The 16,909-nt window shown below is 59.1% G+C and overlaps 1 protein-coding gene across 3 annotated transcripts in view; it reads right to left on the minus strand.

Moving 5' to 3' along the window:
- Positions 1-1,820: 1,820 nt before the first annotated feature.
- The window catches only part of LOC103060585 (microtubule-actin cross-linking factor 1, isoforms 6/7), a 45,791-nt gene continuing 30,702 nt past the window's right edge, over positions 1,821-16,909 (minus strand). For 2 of the 3 annotated variants that reach the window (XM_088148736.1, XM_088148735.1), the window contains 19 exons: positions 16,054-16,224; positions 15,816-15,971; positions 15,249-15,440; positions 14,984-15,106; positions 11,180-11,349; positions 10,176-10,335; positions 9,796-9,997; positions 8,517-8,632; positions 8,247-8,390; positions 7,906-8,094; positions 7,243-7,360; positions 5,667-5,836; positions 5,084-5,246; positions 4,738-4,892; positions 3,769-3,843; positions 3,277-3,394; positions 2,973-3,151; positions 2,734-2,854; positions 1,821-2,492 (listed from right to left, as the gene is read on the minus strand). In XM_088148736.1, the coding sequence (XP_088004862.1) occupies positions 2,461-2,492; positions 2,734-2,854; positions 2,973-3,151; positions 3,277-3,394; positions 3,769-3,843; positions 4,738-4,892; positions 5,084-5,246; positions 5,667-5,836; positions 7,243-7,360; positions 7,906-8,094; positions 8,247-8,390; positions 8,517-8,632; positions 9,796-9,997; positions 10,176-10,335; positions 11,180-11,349; positions 14,984-15,106; positions 15,249-15,440; positions 15,816-15,971; positions 16,054-16,224 (2,754 nt within the window). In that variant the 3' untranslated portion in view covers positions 1,821-2,460. The remainder of the gene's footprint in view (positions 2,493-2,733; positions 2,855-2,972; positions 3,152-3,276; positions 3,395-3,768; positions 3,844-4,737; positions 4,893-5,083; positions 5,247-5,666; positions 5,837-7,242; positions 7,361-7,905; positions 8,095-8,246; positions 8,391-8,516; positions 8,633-9,795; positions 9,998-10,175; positions 10,336-11,179; positions 11,350-14,983; positions 15,107-15,248; positions 15,441-15,815; positions 15,972-16,053; positions 16,225-16,909) is intronic. The other variant, XR_015797528.1, reaches the window with a different exon arrangement.

The raw sequence follows: 16,909 nt of genomic DNA on the forward strand, positions 1-16,909 counted from the left end.
AAATGCTGTGCTTGCAAATGCTTCCATTTCTAATGCCTAATGGGAATACACCTTTCAACCCTTCCAACTTGCCGTTGGCAAATACGTGAAAGGAATCTCAGCATTCTTGATTACAAGCTAAACGCGAGCCAGCGGTGTAATGCAGCTGCTAAACAGGCAAATGCAATCCTGGGCTCCATTAATAGGAGCGTAGAGTCCTGACCGCAGGGCGTAATTGCTCCCCTTTAGCCTGCCCTGGTCAGACCCCTCTTGCAGCGCTTTGTCAAGTTCTGGGCACCACAGTTCAAAAAGGACAGTGACAAATTGGAGCAGATTCCGAGGAGCACCGTCAAGAGACCGAAGGATCTGGAAACCAAGGTTTCTGTACTAGGATCTCGTGAGAGATGGCAATTACTTTCCTAGGTACCAAGGCAGTGGCTGTCACACCCTGTGGCAGTGAATCCCAGGGTTAATTACGTGTGGTGGGAAGAAGCGCTTTCCTTTGTCTGTTCCGAATCTGCTCCCCATCTCCATGGTCCTGGCGGTGTCCGCTCTCTCCAGGCCAAGCGCGAACTGACCCCCCTTGACCGACCAACCAACCATTTCCCCCAGTTGCCTTTTTCTTCGGTGAAGAGTTGCCCCCGCTGTGCTTTTCCCAGCTCTGCCCATCATCCCCAAGGGTGGCAACCAGGAATGGACACGGCACCAGCCAGCGCAGGGGTCTCTCCCGAGGGAGGACAGCCCAATGCGGCCCCTGACTGCCCTTGTGGTCCCTGTGTGGACCTTGTTTGTTGAGCCCCTAGTTCTTTTCCCCATTGCTGCACAGACAAAGCCGGGTTTTTTCTTTGCTTCACGCTAACTTTGAGTGACCTGTGTTTGCTGCCTGGCAGAGCCTTCACTCTCTTGGAAGAGATCCTCCTGGAGCTGCTCACGAGCACTTTGATTTTCCCCTGCAGGCCTGACCACCTCTTGGCCCTAAAGACTCACCCCTCAACAGTCGAGGGTCATCTACAGGCTTAGCCAGCTCTCTGCTCCCCGACAAGTCCAGACTGTTTATGAACGGGTGAAAAGCAGGGCTTGTTCCTCCAGGGCCCCAATGCCCAGCAATGCTTTCCCCTTCCCACTCCTTTGCCCAGAGCTGGCCGGCCTCTAGTTTCTCAGGTCTGACTTCCCCTTTAGAATGGGGGGCGGGGACACCCTGGCCACCCTCTAGTCTTCTGGCACTTGGCCCGCTTTGAGGGACGTCTCTTCCACCTTGCCAGAAGCCCAGCCATTTCCCTTTGGGCTCATCAAGGGACAGCCTCTCATGCAGTCTCCCTCTTCCTTCCCTCACTGGTTGGGCTTCCTGAGAAAGGCAGGGTGGAGGGTCCTGTCTCCATCTTCTCAGCTAAGGCCAGAAGCAAAGCTGTTTCTCCGCGAGTTCCAGATCCTCCTTGAGGATCTCCTTCGCTTCTCTCCACTGCCCACCCATTTCCCTGGCAGAATTTCTGCTTCAGATGGGTTAAAGCACTCTCTTGCTGGTCCCTTTCTTTTACTTTTGCACACCCCATCACCTTACGCTGCTTTCCATAGCCTGAAGGAATCCGTCTTAGTGGGGGGGGGAGATGTGGAGGTGCCAGCCATGCTTGGAACACTGGACACCTGCCACAGCAGAACAGGTCAGGGCTGGCCCGGCCATTGCAGCCCCTTGTCCTGCCAGCCCATGGCAGCACAAGGAAATCCTGCAGCCCTTGGGGGAGCCTCAAGCAGCAGCAGGGCGCCAGGCTGCACAGAAGCCCCACAGCAGCCACCGTGCCTGACTACCCAGCCAGCCTCGGCTCCTAGTGTGTCATTTCCTGGGTGGCTTCATCAGGCTGGAGCAAAAAGACAGCTATTTCCCCCCCACACACAGTCCTGACCCCCTGGCCTTCCCCAAGGCCCAGCCCAACCTGAACAGCACTCTTTCCAGGAGGGGAGCTGGGAGCGTTGCCCACTGGATGCCAAGCTGCCTTTATCAAGCCAATCGGTGTGCTCCGGGTACCCCTCCCATCAAGGCGCCCAGAGGCAGTGGGTACTGGTAGAAACCCTTGTTTTTATTGCTCCTTGTGCTGCGCTGTATGCTGGCACCAGGATTCAACCTTGCTGCTGCCTGCAACGAAACGATGCTCCAGGCAAGAGGCTACTGGTTCCAAAAGGTGTCCTGGGCACACTGGGGCTACCCTGAGGCCTTGGCTAGCTGGGCAGCTGGCCAGTGGGAGCACCCAAGAGGCCCCCCTCCAAAGGGTGGTCTTGCTCCAGCGGAAACGTCGGCTGTGCTGCCAGAGGGGGCTGCGGAGGACAGCTGTGGGGAGCAGGGGCACGGGAGAGGGAGGCTTGTGGGGGAAAGGGGGGCAGCCTGTTTAGCCTCCCAGGGACTGGGGTGCCAGTGGGGAGGTGTCCAGATCTCTCAGCTGCCTGCTCCAGGCCCCCAGGAAGGAGTCGCTGTTCAAGATGCTGCAGCTTTCAGGATGCGGCCCGACTGCTGCTGGGGCGATCTAAGCAGAAGCAGAGAGGAAATCCCACAGAACTGGCCCCAGCCCTTCGCAGGAGCAACCATGGCTGAGTAGGGCCACCCAAGCCAGGCTGCCAAATCTGGATGCCCTCAGTGGCAGCCGCGATCCCCGGGCCACGCTCATGCCCAGGGGCCTGCAGCCCAGATCCGCCCTCTAGGCCGGGACGCCCGCAGCTCCTCTGACCGGAGGGCTCCGGAAGCAGCGCCCAGTCCCACCCCCTCACCTCGGGGCTCAGCATCAGGGCTGACTGCTCCAGCGGCAAAGGCCAGGCCGGCCCCCTCAGTCACCCCAGCACTGCGGGAGTGGAGGCACCGATCCCCTGAGCGTGTCCGGCGCAAGGCAGCCTGGAAGGAGAGGGAGGAGAGGTCAGGCTGCAGGGTTCCCAGAGCCTCTTTTGGGGCGTGCTGGAAGGTCCCCCCAGCCGGGACTCTGCCCACCTGCCCCTTCCCCCAAGGGACTCACCTTCCTGGGAACAGGGCTGCTGGGCACAGAGGCACTGCTGTACAGGCTGAGGCTGGAGGTGGAGCAGCTGGGGGACAGCCCCTTGGAGGTGGGGGCAGACTGGCTGTCTGCCCCCTTTCGCCCCAGGAGGCCTGGGGAGAGGTATTTTTCATTGATCTTCGTGTTGGTCCTTCCCTTGACTGCAGGAGAGAAAGTCACTGGAGACAGAGATGCGGCGAAACGGGTCCCAGCCAGACGCAGAGGCTGGGGCGTGGGGGGATGCAGGCTGGGACCCGGCCTTGCAGGCGCTCGCCCAGCCTCTCACCTCTGCAGGGGTCGTTCTTCACCAGGAACTCATCCAGAGCAGTCCAGCCTCCCCCAACCCGCACCATCAGGGTGCTTCGCAGGATTCTGACCATGCGCAGCTGCTCGGACTCCCCGAACTGGAAAGGCAGCAGCAAAGGAAGGGGTGTTTGCTGGAGGCCGTTCCGGGGTCCCCGTGCAGGGAGAAGCCTCTCTCTCAGTCCCACCATTCTCAGGGTGGAGGCACAGCCCTGACGCACAGCTGCCCAGTGGCGGACCCCAAGGGCAGAGCTGGCGTGAGAAAGGGCACCAGGAAAGGCCCAGGCGGCGCTTCAGTAGGCCAGGGCCTCTTCTGTGCTGCGGCCACCTGGGTTCTCCTGCTGACTTAGACCACGCTGACTCTGGAAGCCAACCTTAACCCTAACCCTTGCTTAGCAGGAAGGGCCAAGAGATGTGGGGGGAGGGGGAGGGCAGAGGGGACCCAGGCTAAGGAAGCTGACAGGTACGGGCTTACTCTGAAACGGGTGGCGCTGATTTGTTCCACCTGGAAACGCTTCGCACAGTTGCACTGGGCCACCTGCCGATTCACCTGGATCACAAGAGAGAGGTGGGGAGGGGGGAGGGAAGAGAGACCCCCCCAACCTCTCCCACACACGCATGCATTTGTATGGACCTAGGCCTAACCCCAACTTGCAAGCATCTCTTCCCACCCAGAGGAAACTCAATTTCCACAAATCCAGTGGTCCTTGTTTAACAAGCACTCATTCAGCAACCATTCAAAACTGTGAAAGTGCTGAACAAGTGGTACTTACAACTGGTCCTCAAAGTTCTGGCCATTGCAGCGGTCACTTGATCGCCATTTGCGACCTTTGCTGCCAGCTTCTGACAAAGTCATTGGGAAAGCCGGCAGGAAGTTGCAAATGGTGGCCACATGACATCGCACTTGAAAACGTGGTGGGATTTGCTGAATGACGGGAACCAGAAGTGCCAGAACTTCACTAAGCAGTACGGTCACATGACGTTGTGCTTTACGACCACGTCGCTTGGTGATGGAAATTCTAGTCCCAATTGCCATTGATAACTGAGGACTACCTGTACCCCCCCACACTGGTTCACATTCCGGGCATTGCCCTTTCTTCCTCTCCCCTCCCCAGCTCTGCTCCCTCGTGCTCAGCTAAGCCCGGGAAAGCCTCTCCAAAGCCAAGCATGTTCTGAAGGGAATTGGTGGAGATTCCCTCTGCAGGGATAAGCATCTGCTGAGGTGCCTGGGGGCAGAGCCTCACCCTCGCCAGTTTGGCTGAAGGGCTCCATTTCCCCTGGGGAAATCTCACTACTGCAGCACCTGCCAGGTTTCCTTTTCGCTAGCGCTCCACTTCTAACAGAGGCACTTCAGTGCTTTGTGGCAACAGAACCGGGGAGACTATGAAGCTGCAACACTGATGCCAGAACTGCACGAGTGAGGAGGCCGCTCTGTCTGCCGTACCTCCTCCTGGATCTGGTCCACGTTGGCAGCCTGGCGCAGGATGTCCCGGGTAGGGTGCAGAGCACTGATAAATTCATAATAATCAATGAAACCGTCTCTGTTCGTGTCAAAGATTTTGGCCACCGCCTTCATCTCTGGCAGGCTGGTGGGGAATTCTGGGACAGGAAAGGAAGGGGTTGAGGAGGTCAGTCCCGGGGCCCCCTGAGACCCTGCCACGTCCCAAGAGCCACGAGGGGAAGCAAACACACCACAGGGGCCACAGGTGGGGGGGCAGCCCTTGAGAGGGGCTTGGCAGGAAACCTGGCCCTGCTTTGCCTATCCCCGTGTCCCCAGGACCAGCACTCACTGGAGGCGAGGACACGCCCAACGAACTCCTGCTGGGTGACGCGCCCGTCTTGGTCTCTGTCAATACTGCGAAAGACGTCCAGGACCCGGAACTTCCTGTGGCTGATCCACTGCAGGTACCGCTTGCGCCAGACACCAAAGTCAAAACAGGCCAGTTCCTCCAGCTGTGTGTAGGACAGAGGGAGAGCATGCATCCAGCCAGGAATGCCCAGCCAGCCCAGACCAGCCCGGCACATGCCTTGGGCCAGGGCCCAGCAGCAGCCAGGCGAAGAGCACAAAAGGCGGTGCTGCAGCCAGGGCCCCAAGGGGAGGCCCATGGGCAGGGTGAGAGGCCCAGCCCCTCCCTTGCTCCTCATCCCTGTGGCTGATGGAAAGAGAGGGGCTGACCCAGGAGAGGACTGCGGCTAGGGCTGGCGTGCCCCATCCCCCATCCATCCGCCCACTTCCACAGAAGGTAGCCAAGGGCAGCGCAGACCCCCGCCTCCAGGGTGCTCGAACCCTGATCTCTCACGGCTGCCAGGCAACAAGGGGGGCTTTCTGCCTCCGGTTCCACGCTGCCCCCCCGCTGCACTGCCTGTCCTCACCTCTTGGAGGCGCTGCTGGGAACTCTGGAGCCGACGCTGCCTGTCCAGAGCTGCCAGCCAGAGGTGTTGCCAGTGGTGCACCAGCTGGGCCAGGAGCGGGCTCTGGGGCTCCGGGTCCTCCAGGGGCACGAGGGGTGGCCCGGGGGAGGCTCTGCTGGCACCGCGCCGTCCTGCGGGGGAGGGAGGAGGGCCCCTATCCTTTAGCAAGCGCTGAGCTAGGGTCCCAGCTAGAACCTCATGGCTGGCTGTCACTAGAGAGAACGCGTGTGTGGGGGGCGGCAGTTTGAGGGCTGCTGAGTGTCCCCCAACCTCAGGGCCCTGATTAGGATGCCCAGACAGGGAGCCATAACCTGGATCTCAGCACAGCGACCCCCTCAAGGGCCTCTGGGGTGCCCACCTCCCCTCTACCACCCTCCTGTAAGTTGACCTTGGGGACAGAGAAGGAAAGAGCAAGCGGGGGGGGGCTTGGATGCAGGCCAGAGATGGAAGGAAGCCTGAGAAGGGGCTCAGTATGACCCCACCTGGATTTTGCTACTTTGGCTTGGTTTGAGGTGGGACGGAGGCAAACTCCGAGGGGCTTCCAAGATTCTGTCCTCCTCTCCTGCGACCATCAAGTGCGTTCCTGGGATCTTGACTGGTGTCAATCTTGACGCCCCTCCCCGTCCCATCTTAGGCCAGGCCAACTCAAGGCAGGGCTGCTTCGGATCTCCTTCTTGTGTCCCCCCTTTCTCAGGACCCTGCGTGTTTCTGCCCAGCCCCCCTCCCTCTCCCCAAGGCTGGTTCCTCATTCTCTGCACCTTCCCATAACCCGAAGCCGGAACGCGGCTGGCGCAGAGGAGAGCAAGACCAAGCTCCTCCTGGGGGTTACTGTTCTCCTCCCCACTCCTCTCCCTTCCCGTGGGGGCGGCAGCAGCACTGTCTGAAACCGAGCGAAGAGACCCAACTGGCCTGTGGGAAGCTGCTCCTCTGGGAAACCTGTGCGGGTGGGCACAGCGCTTGGGGAAGGGAAGGGGTGGGGCAGACGAGCATCTGCAGCAGCCTGACGAAGACGTCCTTGGAAGACGCCTGGGCCTCGCTGGCAGCTGAGCCGTTGGCCTGGCCCGCAATCCGAGGTGCGGAGGAGAGCCTTCCTATGGCCGAAGACCAACAAGGCCTTCTCTTCTCACCGGGGCCAGCCAGAAAAGCGCCCAGCATGGCAGCAATGTCACTCTACCCTCGGCATCAGTCTCCTCCGTCGCATTCTCTGCCCCAGGTCGTTCCCTTGTGCTTGCTTGCGCCCAGCCACGCTTTTCCCACCAATGCTCGCTCTAGACTGGGCAGGTCTTCCGGGAAGCCTTGGTGGCTTGATCGCTTCCCCTGCCGCCCCCTGCCCAATTTCCTGGATGTGACTCAGACCATCTGTGGATCCCTCTCTCTGAGCCTCAAGGAGCCGCCTCTGGGGGAGATGGGCAGTATATAAATTGAATGAATAAATAAATAAAGGCAGGAGTTGCAAAACAGCTTAGAGGACAGATGCGGGTTCAACAGGATGATGTGGCCAGTTGCAGGGCAGAAGCTGTGAATAAACGGCACTAACCAGAAGGCCGCTCGAGGGGAGGAGCCGTCCCCCCCAGCGCTGAAGTCCGCTCTCGCCTGCAGCTCTGGGTGACCTCCTCCACCTCTGGCTGCTTGTGGCTCAACTCCTGCATGAAGACCTGCAGGGATGGGAGAGGGTGCTCCCATCAACCACAAAGATCTCGGCAGCCGGGTGCCACTGTTGTAGGGCCACAGCCTCCCAGTCTGGCAGACCTGAGCCTCGAAGGCCACCCTGACCAGGGGCTTGGCGACCCCAGCCCACATCCGCACCCGCATGCACTCGTACACCCTCACAAAGCTTCTCACGTTGTGCTCCTGATGGCTGAAATGCACCGTCCCACTGGGAAAGGGAGATTCTCCAATGCCCCAGCGGACTGGTTGCCAGAGACTCACCCTGCTGCGTTGTGGGGAGCACGGCCCCCGCGTGGCACTCTCCCCTGCATCGAGAAGCAAAGGTGGCCGCCTCTGCGGCAGGTCCGAGGCAGGCTGCCCCGGCCACCCGCAGCCTGAGGTTAGGCGGGGGGTCACTGATGCCTCAGTCAACCCACCGCTGGCGGCTGGCTCCCCCAGAGCACCGGTGAGGCAGGGGACAGAGGCCCTTCTAGCCCGCACCGGAGTGACCGGCTGAGGCTGACAAGAAAGGGAAAGGGGCCGGCAACGCTACCGTGTGCTGACACCAGAGCTCCTCCAGCTGCCCGGCATCCTCGGGGAGAGGCTCCTGGTCCCGCAGGCTCAGGGACTCTTCGGCAGCCATGACCCAGTCGCTGAGCCTCTCCAGCTCCTCCCGGCCTGCAGCCAGGGCGGCTGCATGGGCCCGCAGGCGCTGCTCCTGCCGCTGGGCCCGGCCACGGAGCTGTCAGAGGTGGAGAGCGACATGGGGGGAGAAGGAAGCCCTGCTCCCCCAGCCCAGGGCTCACCTCTCCCACGGGCTGGAGACCACGCAGACCCAGAGTGCCAGAAGGCCTGCCTCCTCGGACAAAGGCTGCCCTCCTCTGCTCTGCTCACCTGCTGGAAGCGGCTCTTGGCAAGGGCAACCCAGGACTGGATGGTGCCCATGGCATCGGGGTGGCAGGCACTCAGGATCTCCTCCCCCAGAGCGCAGATGTGCTCCAGCTCCAGCTGCTGGGCCTGCACGCTCTGCCGCAGCTCCTGCCAGCAGCGGGAAAGCCTTCAGTACCCGTCCCTGCGGGGGCCGGGGGGGCGAGTCCTGAAGGCTCTGGCGTGGGCAAAGGGCCAGGAGAAGAGGAGCAGGACTCCCCTGGGTTCTCTTCTCACCTTGAGCTGGCTCTGGCCCCCCGCCATGGCCGCTGCCGCCGCCTCCTCCTCCACGACCAACTTCTCCAACTCAGACAGACGACTCAGGAAGGATTGCAGCAGGGCATGGAACTCCTCTGCCTGCAAGAGGAGAGGTGTGTCTCTTCCTGCCATGGGGCCGGCGGTCCCACGGCACGGCTCCCCCTTACACGAGGGACCTCAGACCAAGTCCCGGGCAGCCGCTTCTCATCATGCATCATCGCTGCCCCACGAGTTGCCCAGGGTGCCAGTCGGCTTCAGGTGCCGGTCGCCCCCTCTAAAGCCCTCCACGGCATAGGGCCTGGCCCCATAGGGGAAGGCCTGCCTCCAATCGATTCTGCCTGCCCATCCATTTGGTGGGAGTGGGTGCCCTCCGAGCCCCACAGTCAAACACTGTCATCTCGTGGGACCAAGGGAGCACGCCTGCTCTGCCCCTGGGGCAGCCTCCCCCAGAGACGCGGATGGGACCCACGCTCCTTGGTCCCGGAAGGCCCTGAAGACACGGCTGTGTCTGTGGAGCCCCTGCTGTGCTTTTTATCATTATGGTTATTTTTTAGTCTGGGCTGTTACATTTTTGTGGTTTTAATTGCCTATTCTGATGTTGTAAGCTGCCCAGAGTCTTTTGGAACGGGTGACCGTAGTGAATTTTAACCATCATCCCCATCTGAAAGCAGGAGAGCCCTGGGCACGGCCCCTTCCTGGCTCCCAAGCCCTAGGTCCGCTCTGTAGCTGTTTGCTTATCCCCTCCACTGAGAGCCTCATGGGGGGGGAAAGCAGCCCGGAACGAGGGGCTTCCCTTCTCTCCCTATCCCCGAGGACCAGGCCCCAAAGCTGGTTTGCTGAAATCTACTTGTCCACTTTGCTGTTCTCCAATTCCACTGCCGTTCTGCTGAAACGCTGCAGCGCCTCCATTCTGCGAAAGTCCCAGCCCGATCTCACTACACACCCCTACTAACACCATATGTGCTTCTCCAGGCTTACGTCAGTGAAAACCAACCTACTGTCAGCCTGAAAAAGCTAAGGGAGGGGCCGAAAGGATTTGGGTCCCCTTGGGATCCAGAAGCAAACTAGAACCTGCCTAGCTTCAGGAACGAGTCTTCGGATGGGGGGGCAGGGAAAGGCCTCCTGCTCGTGTCCTATTGCTTCTTGGGCCACCCATGTGCCCCACCCCAGGTCCCAGCATGGACACTTCAGCCCTTCACCAGCCACAGCTTGGCGTCCTCAAGGCAACTGTCCTCCCCCCACCCCGTGGCCTGTCCACTTGCCTGCCTCAGGGCGACCTCCAGCTGGTCCCGTTTGGAGACCGAGAGCCGGCTGATGAGTTCCCAGCGCTGACCCAGCTCCTCCATCTGGATCTGCAGCCACCGGGTGTCTGCCGTGCTGCCGCCTCGTGCCAGCTCACGCACGGAGCACCTCAGCGTCCTGACAGCTGCCGCCCGCTGGCCCAGCTCCTCCTGGAATGCCTGCCGTGGTGAGAGAAGAGGCCTCGCTGCTGGGGCCCAGGCAGAGGGACCACCGAGTGCTGGGGCCACCTCACCCCAGGCCCTCCAGCTGCTTTCTTGGAGCCAGCTTCCGCAGACAGATCCTCCAGCCCCTGCCCACACTGGCACAGCCCCTTCGGGCAGCGGCACTCTCACAGACCTTGTGCTTCTCCAGCAATGTGCCCACCAGGTCTCTGTCCCCAGCCACAGGGGTCTCCTCAGCCAGCTGGGGCTCAACCTGGTAGAGCCAGTCCAGGAGGGTTTGGAGGGCATCGCTGAAGTGGCCAGAGAAGAGCAGGCGCTCCTCCAGCTTCCGCTGCCTGCAAGGAGTTGGGTAGCAGTGAGCTGTCCACGAGGCCTTTGTGCCCCCTTCTCTACGAAGAGGAGCCAGGCCTGCCCTCACCCGGAAGGTCCTTGGAGCCTCCAGCACCACCACTCCGGGCTGGAGCTCCCGTGGGACAGAGGCCTGTGCCCGACTCGGCAGCAGTCGGACCAGGGGAGGCTGGAGGTTCAGGCCTCATCCACCTGAAGACCTCCTCTGAGGAGTGCAACCTGGGGCTAGGGCTTTCATCCCAGAGGGTCTGGACGTGGTGCCAGAGGCTCAAAAAATCCTCCGTTCCGGGAGCTCATGTTGGAAGTAGCCCTTCCATTCAGAGTTTGGGGCCCCAGTCTGTCCTAGGACTGGCTTTGTCTCAATTGCTCTACCTGATCCTTGTTTGCAGGTCTTTGTGATGGTGGGTGAGAGCAGGTCAGTATCCTGGCCCTGATCCTGAGGGGCTCTAGCCCACACCAGCTCCTCAGCCACACTACTCTCACTTAAACCCTCTTTTTCTTTCCCTCCTACCCATCTCTCCCAAACCAGAAGAGAACCGGGCCAACAGCAGAAGCACCGCCCTGGCTGCATCAAGCTTCCTGCTCTTAGTAATGCTGCAAAGGGGCTTCCTCCACCAGAGCACTTTCTTGAGGGATCCCACAGGACCAGGTTTGGACCATTTCGGGGCCAGGGGCTTTGCAGAACAAGTGGCACCAGGCCAGGAGAGATTTGGCCCACTTGGAGGACGAGACCGATTTGGCCATCCCATGGAGACCCAGGTGTGGCCAAGAGCATGCAGGGGACAGGCAAGCAAGTCTGCACGGAGGCCCCCAACCCCCTTCATCCCCTACCTCTCAGCCGCCCAGCTCCACAGAGCCCCCCAACGCTCCTTCAGCTCCCTCAGCATTTCCTCCAGCTCCTGGCCATCGGTAGGGAGCAAGGCCTTCGCGCGGAGGAGACGCCCGTGCCGCAGGGTGGCCTCAAAGACCGGGCGCTTGATGTGCAGGCGCTTCTGAAATTCCTGCAGGAACCCAAGCGGAGGAAAGGGCTTTGCCTGGAGGGTGAGGTAATGCCAGCACCAGGCTGCACACAGCTCCTTGGCAGTGGCTGAGGCTGGCCAAGGAACCTGGCTGCCAAGGGTGCGTTTCCTAGCCCATCTGCCTTGAGAGGGCGACCTGTTTCCCTGACAGGGAGTTCCAACGGGGATTTCCCAAATTCAGCTGCTGACATAATGGGGGCAGGGCAATATTCCCCCCCACACACACACACATGGACTTGCTGTGGTGACAGGAAGCCCTTTTGCCAAGGGGGCTGCAGAAAGGGGGTCTTTCTGTGACTGTGTCTCTTCTGTGACCATAGACAGTAGAGGACCCAGCAAAAGAACCCACCCCAAGTACAAGATTGGAAGGATGTGCCCCCAGGGAGACTGGGCCAGAAAAGCCACCTGTTGAGATGGAGAACAGAAGGGATCCAAGAAGCCCCTGGCACCAGCCCCCACCCCACCCGCTGGCCGGAAGTAGAGGCAGAGGAGGAGATGGGAGCCTTTTTGCTCTGGTCTCTGATAAAGGGTGCCACAAAGTAGTGCGGGGGGGAGCTCCATTCATGGGCGTCTGCAAGGGGGGGTTAAAATTATAAGGTGGAAGGTGTGGTGTTGCAATCCAAGGCCTGCCCTTTTCTACGAGGGTGTGATGTGGATGCATCGCCAAAAGGGGGAAGCTTGGATCCTGATGCCACCCTCACCAGTGTGATTCTGACACCCTGCACCCCCTGGTGCCACTGATCTGGCTTTAGCACGGGTGGGCAAGCTTTGGCCCTGGAGCACGGCCCCCGAGTAATCTGGTCCCCGAGCTTCAGAACAGCGAACACAACTGGTGAAAAGAAGGCTGAAAGGAAGGGCCAATTTTCCCCACTGCGCCTGCGGGGAACAAGGGGAGAGTCTCATCTGGAAGGTCCCTCCAGGTCAGGAAAGGTGCAAGCGGCTGAAGGCAAGAGAGTTTCACCAAACCCAGCAGTCCTGCCCCCGTGAAACATACACAACAACATCAAACTATCCCTCCTGGATATCCTCACAGCAAACGAAACGATGGCAAATTAGAAACTCAAGTCTGCCAAAAAACAACCAAGTACTCCACTACCAGAGCAACGACCCGACCTCCCCCAAGAGGAGCTGTGCAAGAACATTATTCAGACTAACACAAACCCGCCAGGAAGAGGAAACTGACCACCTATGTGTCTTCCAACAAAATGGTTCCCTGCGCAACTTTATCAAAAAGTGCCCGACCACACAACCTGCTTCAGTACAACCAGTACAACCTGTGAAAAGGACGACACCACCATACATCAAAGACATCTCAGAAACAACCAACAGAGTATTACAAGCACACGGCATCACCGTAGCACACAAGCCAACTAAAGCCCTCCAAAACATCTTAAGCAAACCAAAAGACCAGTAGCCCAAGAAGACAAAAGAGGAGTCATCTACAACATACAACGCGAGGACCGTAACAGCCGCTGTGCAGGACAGACAGGCAGAAGACCAGCAGACGCGTCCACGAACACCAACAAGACACAATGAAAACTCCTTAATCTCACAGCGCGTGGGCAGACTCGGCCACAGTTTCAGCTGGAATACTACTTGCGTCTCAGACCAAGCCACATCCAAAAACGCTAGGAGATTCCTGGAAGCTTGGCATTCAGACAAATCAGCCATCAATAGACACACAGAGATAAACCACACTGACGCACCACTCAAAGAGACAATGAAAAAGCTAAGAAGGAAACAAGAAGACCAGGACACGTTCTCTCCAGCAGCCTGTGCCCAGATAAGCAGGGATTAACACCAGACAAACAGTCAAGCAGACAAGACACCCGAATCGAGGAACTTCTGCCACGGAGAAACCCACACCCCACCCGCACCGGCAGGGCAAACTACTGCACGTCGGCGCACACCCCACCCTCCCGCGCACTGATGATTGACCGAGTCGGGTAATGAAACGTCTGCAAGCAAACAGCCAAGCGTAGAGAGCACCAAGGACTCCACAAGCATACTCTGACAAAAGATATGCCAATTTCCAAGCAAAAGTCTTCTAATACATTTGGAAGAGGAAACTGGCCAAGGAAACAGGAGACTAAAGGAGGAGAGCAGAAAAAGAGAAAATGGACAGATTCTTGGCTCCAGTCCTCCATTCTGAGAATCAAATAATCAAATCACAGAGTTGGAAAAGGCCATTTAGGACACATCAACTCCAGCCTGCTAGTCCGCGTGGGCATCCAAATGAAAGCGTCCCCAAAGACGGCGATCCAGCTGCCCCTCGAGCATTGCCAGGGAAGGGGAGCTGGTCTTGGCTCCCTCCTCCTGCCTCGCATTCCACTGGAACCTGCAGCATGGACCAAGCAAGGAGAGGCCGGCCCTTCTGCTCCGGGAGGCCCTCCCGGATGTCTGAAGAAGCTCTCCTCTTCTCAAGGCTCCGCGGTCCCAGCTCCTTCCCTCTCTTCTCCAGCTTCTCTGAATCCTTCCTCGAGGAGGTGCCCCGAATGAGACCTACTACTTTGACTGAGGGGTGACTGCCTGAAGCAGAAGGTATGCCAGGGCGATGTACACCAACAAAATCAAGGAACATTTTCCTGCACAGCATATTATTGTGAGCACGGCAGCTGGTTGGGAGGGCCACCAAAGGGGGCTGGATCAGACCCTTGGTGGCTGTGCATACGGAAGGCTACTGCTTCCCACCCCAAATCCAGGCAGCAGCAGCGGGGGCAGCAGGAGCAGGCTTCAAATGCTGCTTGCTGGGAAAGGGCCGTGGCTCTTGCCCTCCAGCCAGGGGGCGAGCTTCTGAAGGCATGCCCGCAGGACACTCAACGGTGGACTAGGGGGGCCTGGGCCTTGATCCAGGCTCAGGGCTCTTCAGATGTTCTCATACCCCACCAACTATTGTTCTTAGAGCACCCTTAAAGGTTTCTTCATCTGAAAGAAGCTTTGGCTGAAGTTTGCCAATTGCCAATTCTATGATGACTTGACTTACTGATGCTGAGGGATCACCTCAGTGGCTGACCTACCAATGATCTCTACCGCCAAACTTCTTGCCCATGTCCCAGGGCATTGGCTCAAGATAGAGGAAGGCTGATTTCAGATGAACACCAGACAAGTCCTGATGCTAAAAGCAACTGAGAGGTGAACTGGCTTCTAAGCAGCTGGTCTTCAGACAGAAACCCAAAGGAGGTTCAACTGGGTTCCCTGTGAAGGTCTCAGGGCTTCCACCAACCCTGGAATCTCTTCCAGACAGTCCAGGGAATCATCCAAGCAAGTCTCTGGATGGTGCATCCCAAGAGCCAAGAGCCTGCCTGCCCCACACCGCAGTGCTACTGAGGTTGGAGTTACCTGGGGCATAGTGTGCCATCCCAGGGTTGTGAATTGCAAAGGCTGCTCTCGTTTTAGGCAGCAAAAGCAAGGCCCTCCAAGTGAGCCTTCCTCCTCAGAGAGGGACAGCCATCTCTGAAGGCTCTGCTCAAACGTCCTCCCTCCAAAGTGTTCACACTCCTCCTGACTAGCCCAGCTGGACTCCAGGAGGACGGTGGGGCCTGGAGATCTTGGAGAGAAGGAAGAGGTTTCCACAGGGAGTGGGCATGATGCAATGGTGTCCCACCAGCCCCCTCACCTTGTGCTGCCCCAGGAGGACCTTAATGTCCTCTTGTTTCGCAGTGGTGGCATCTGCAGAGGCTGTGGAGGCTGCTTCTACCTCATCCAGCCACTTGAGGAGGAGCTGCCAGGACTCTCTAAACTGGAAGGCCAGAGCAGCATTGCAGTAAATCTCCATGGACACGCCTGCCCCCACCAGCACCCCATCTTCCCCAAAAGGCAGGCCTAGGGTGCTGTGAGCCCTCCCGCTGCCCCTCGGGGGGTCCCCTCTTTGTATGAGATACCTGCTTGGCCTGCTGGTGGGCCTCTTCCAGCGCCTCCCCCCTCTCGCTCACTTGCTGAAGGACCTTGGCCAGCCGCTCCTTGGCAGTCCCCACCAGGCTGGGGGGAGCCCTGTTGTCCTGCTTTAGGCGAGCGGCCATCACCTCCATCCCTGCCAGCTTCTTGCTCCGGGTCTCTGTCTCCTTTGCCAAGGCCTGCCAGGGACAAACCAGGCAGAGGTGCCCAGAAGCACCTCTCTCCACAGACCGACCAACCCTCCCTCCCGCAGCTCCAGTCAGAAGTGGCTCCAAGCCACCCAGCATCTACAGAGCTTCCAGAGACTTTGCTGGACTCACTGGAAGACTGCGGGTGTCAGGACTCGAGAGCAAGCAAGGCAGGCTTGGCAGTGCCCTGCGTGGAGGGAGGGCACAGCCACAGGCCACAACACGCCCAGACTGCCCTGAACAAGGTGGGCCAGCGCCCGAGCGGACGGCAGGCACTTCTCTTACAAACTGACCCCAGGGACACCCACGCCACCCAGGGACATGTCCCACTGGCTCCGACTCATTTGCCAGCTGGTTATAGCTGACCTGCTGCTGGTGCCTCTGCTTGCTGACTGTGTCCAGGATGTAGCTGGGAGGGGGCAGGGCTGCCAGGACTTCCTCGGTCTGCCCGATCCACTCCAGGAGTTCCTGGACGGTGGCACGGAGCTCCGTGGCCATATTCAGACTTCTGAGGAGCTGCTCCTGGGAGAGGGACGAAGCACCCTAGGCTGACCCCATGCAGGACGAGAGGCACAGCGCGGCCCCTCCCCTCCCGCCAACGCACCTTCGTCTCCTGCATGTGGCTGGCGATGCTGCCCCACTTCTGCTCCAAGACCGTCAGGCTGTGCTCAGTACTAGAAGCCCGGTTTGGGTGGCAGGTGGCCAGCAGGTGCTGACCCTTCTCCCAGACTTGTTGATATGTTTGCTGCTTGGCATCCATCTCTTCACACAGCTCCTGTCCAGCAACAAGGTCAGCACATAAGCACAGCAGGTGCATTTCCAGGCACCGGTGAGGCTCCCTAGCCATGATCTCCATCAATGCATAAAGAGGAGAAAGGAAGGGGGGGGTACAGTAAAACGTGGGTCTTGCAATAATCCAAGGTCTCAAATAGCTGCCCAACCCGAAGGGAGGCTCCAACTGAAGAGTCCAAGCCACAAGAAGGGCTTGGGAACTGGCAGGGCCACGGGAGGACAAGGCCCACAAGCCAGGCGGTCCACAAAAAGGCCCACACGCAGAAACGGTCCTGCAAAGCTGAAACAGTTAGTTCTTGAAGCTGAGGGAGAAGATTTTTGCCCAGAGCAAAAAACACCTCCGTCCCTTAACCAGGCCTGGAGCCAGTCTGCAACGCCTCTTACAGAAGCCTCACTGCATCTGCCAAGAATGGACACCGAGATGCCTTCAAGTACACGGACCATGCACCTGCACCAAAGAATTCAGGGGCTCCTGAGGGTCCACCCCACAAAGGAAGAAGTAGTGGGGCTGGTGACACTGTGGAACATCTTGGCCTGAGGTACTAGGAGCCCCTCAGCCATTAAAACTGTACTTCCCAACAAGTTCTGGTGGGGATGGAGGGCCTAGACTGCTTCTGTAATTTATTTTGGTGGTTATGTTTATGTGGTTGGATCATTTTATTCCTGTT

The sequence above is a fragment of the Python bivittatus genome, unplaced genomic scaffold (assembly GCF_059951505.1).
Source record: "Python bivittatus isolate LINGU-HERP-01145 unplaced genomic scaffold, Pbiv_v1 ctg000590_np1212, whole genome shotgun sequence".
Classification (NCBI taxonomy): domain Eukaryota; kingdom Metazoa; phylum Chordata; class Lepidosauria; order Squamata; family Pythonidae; genus Python; species Python bivittatus.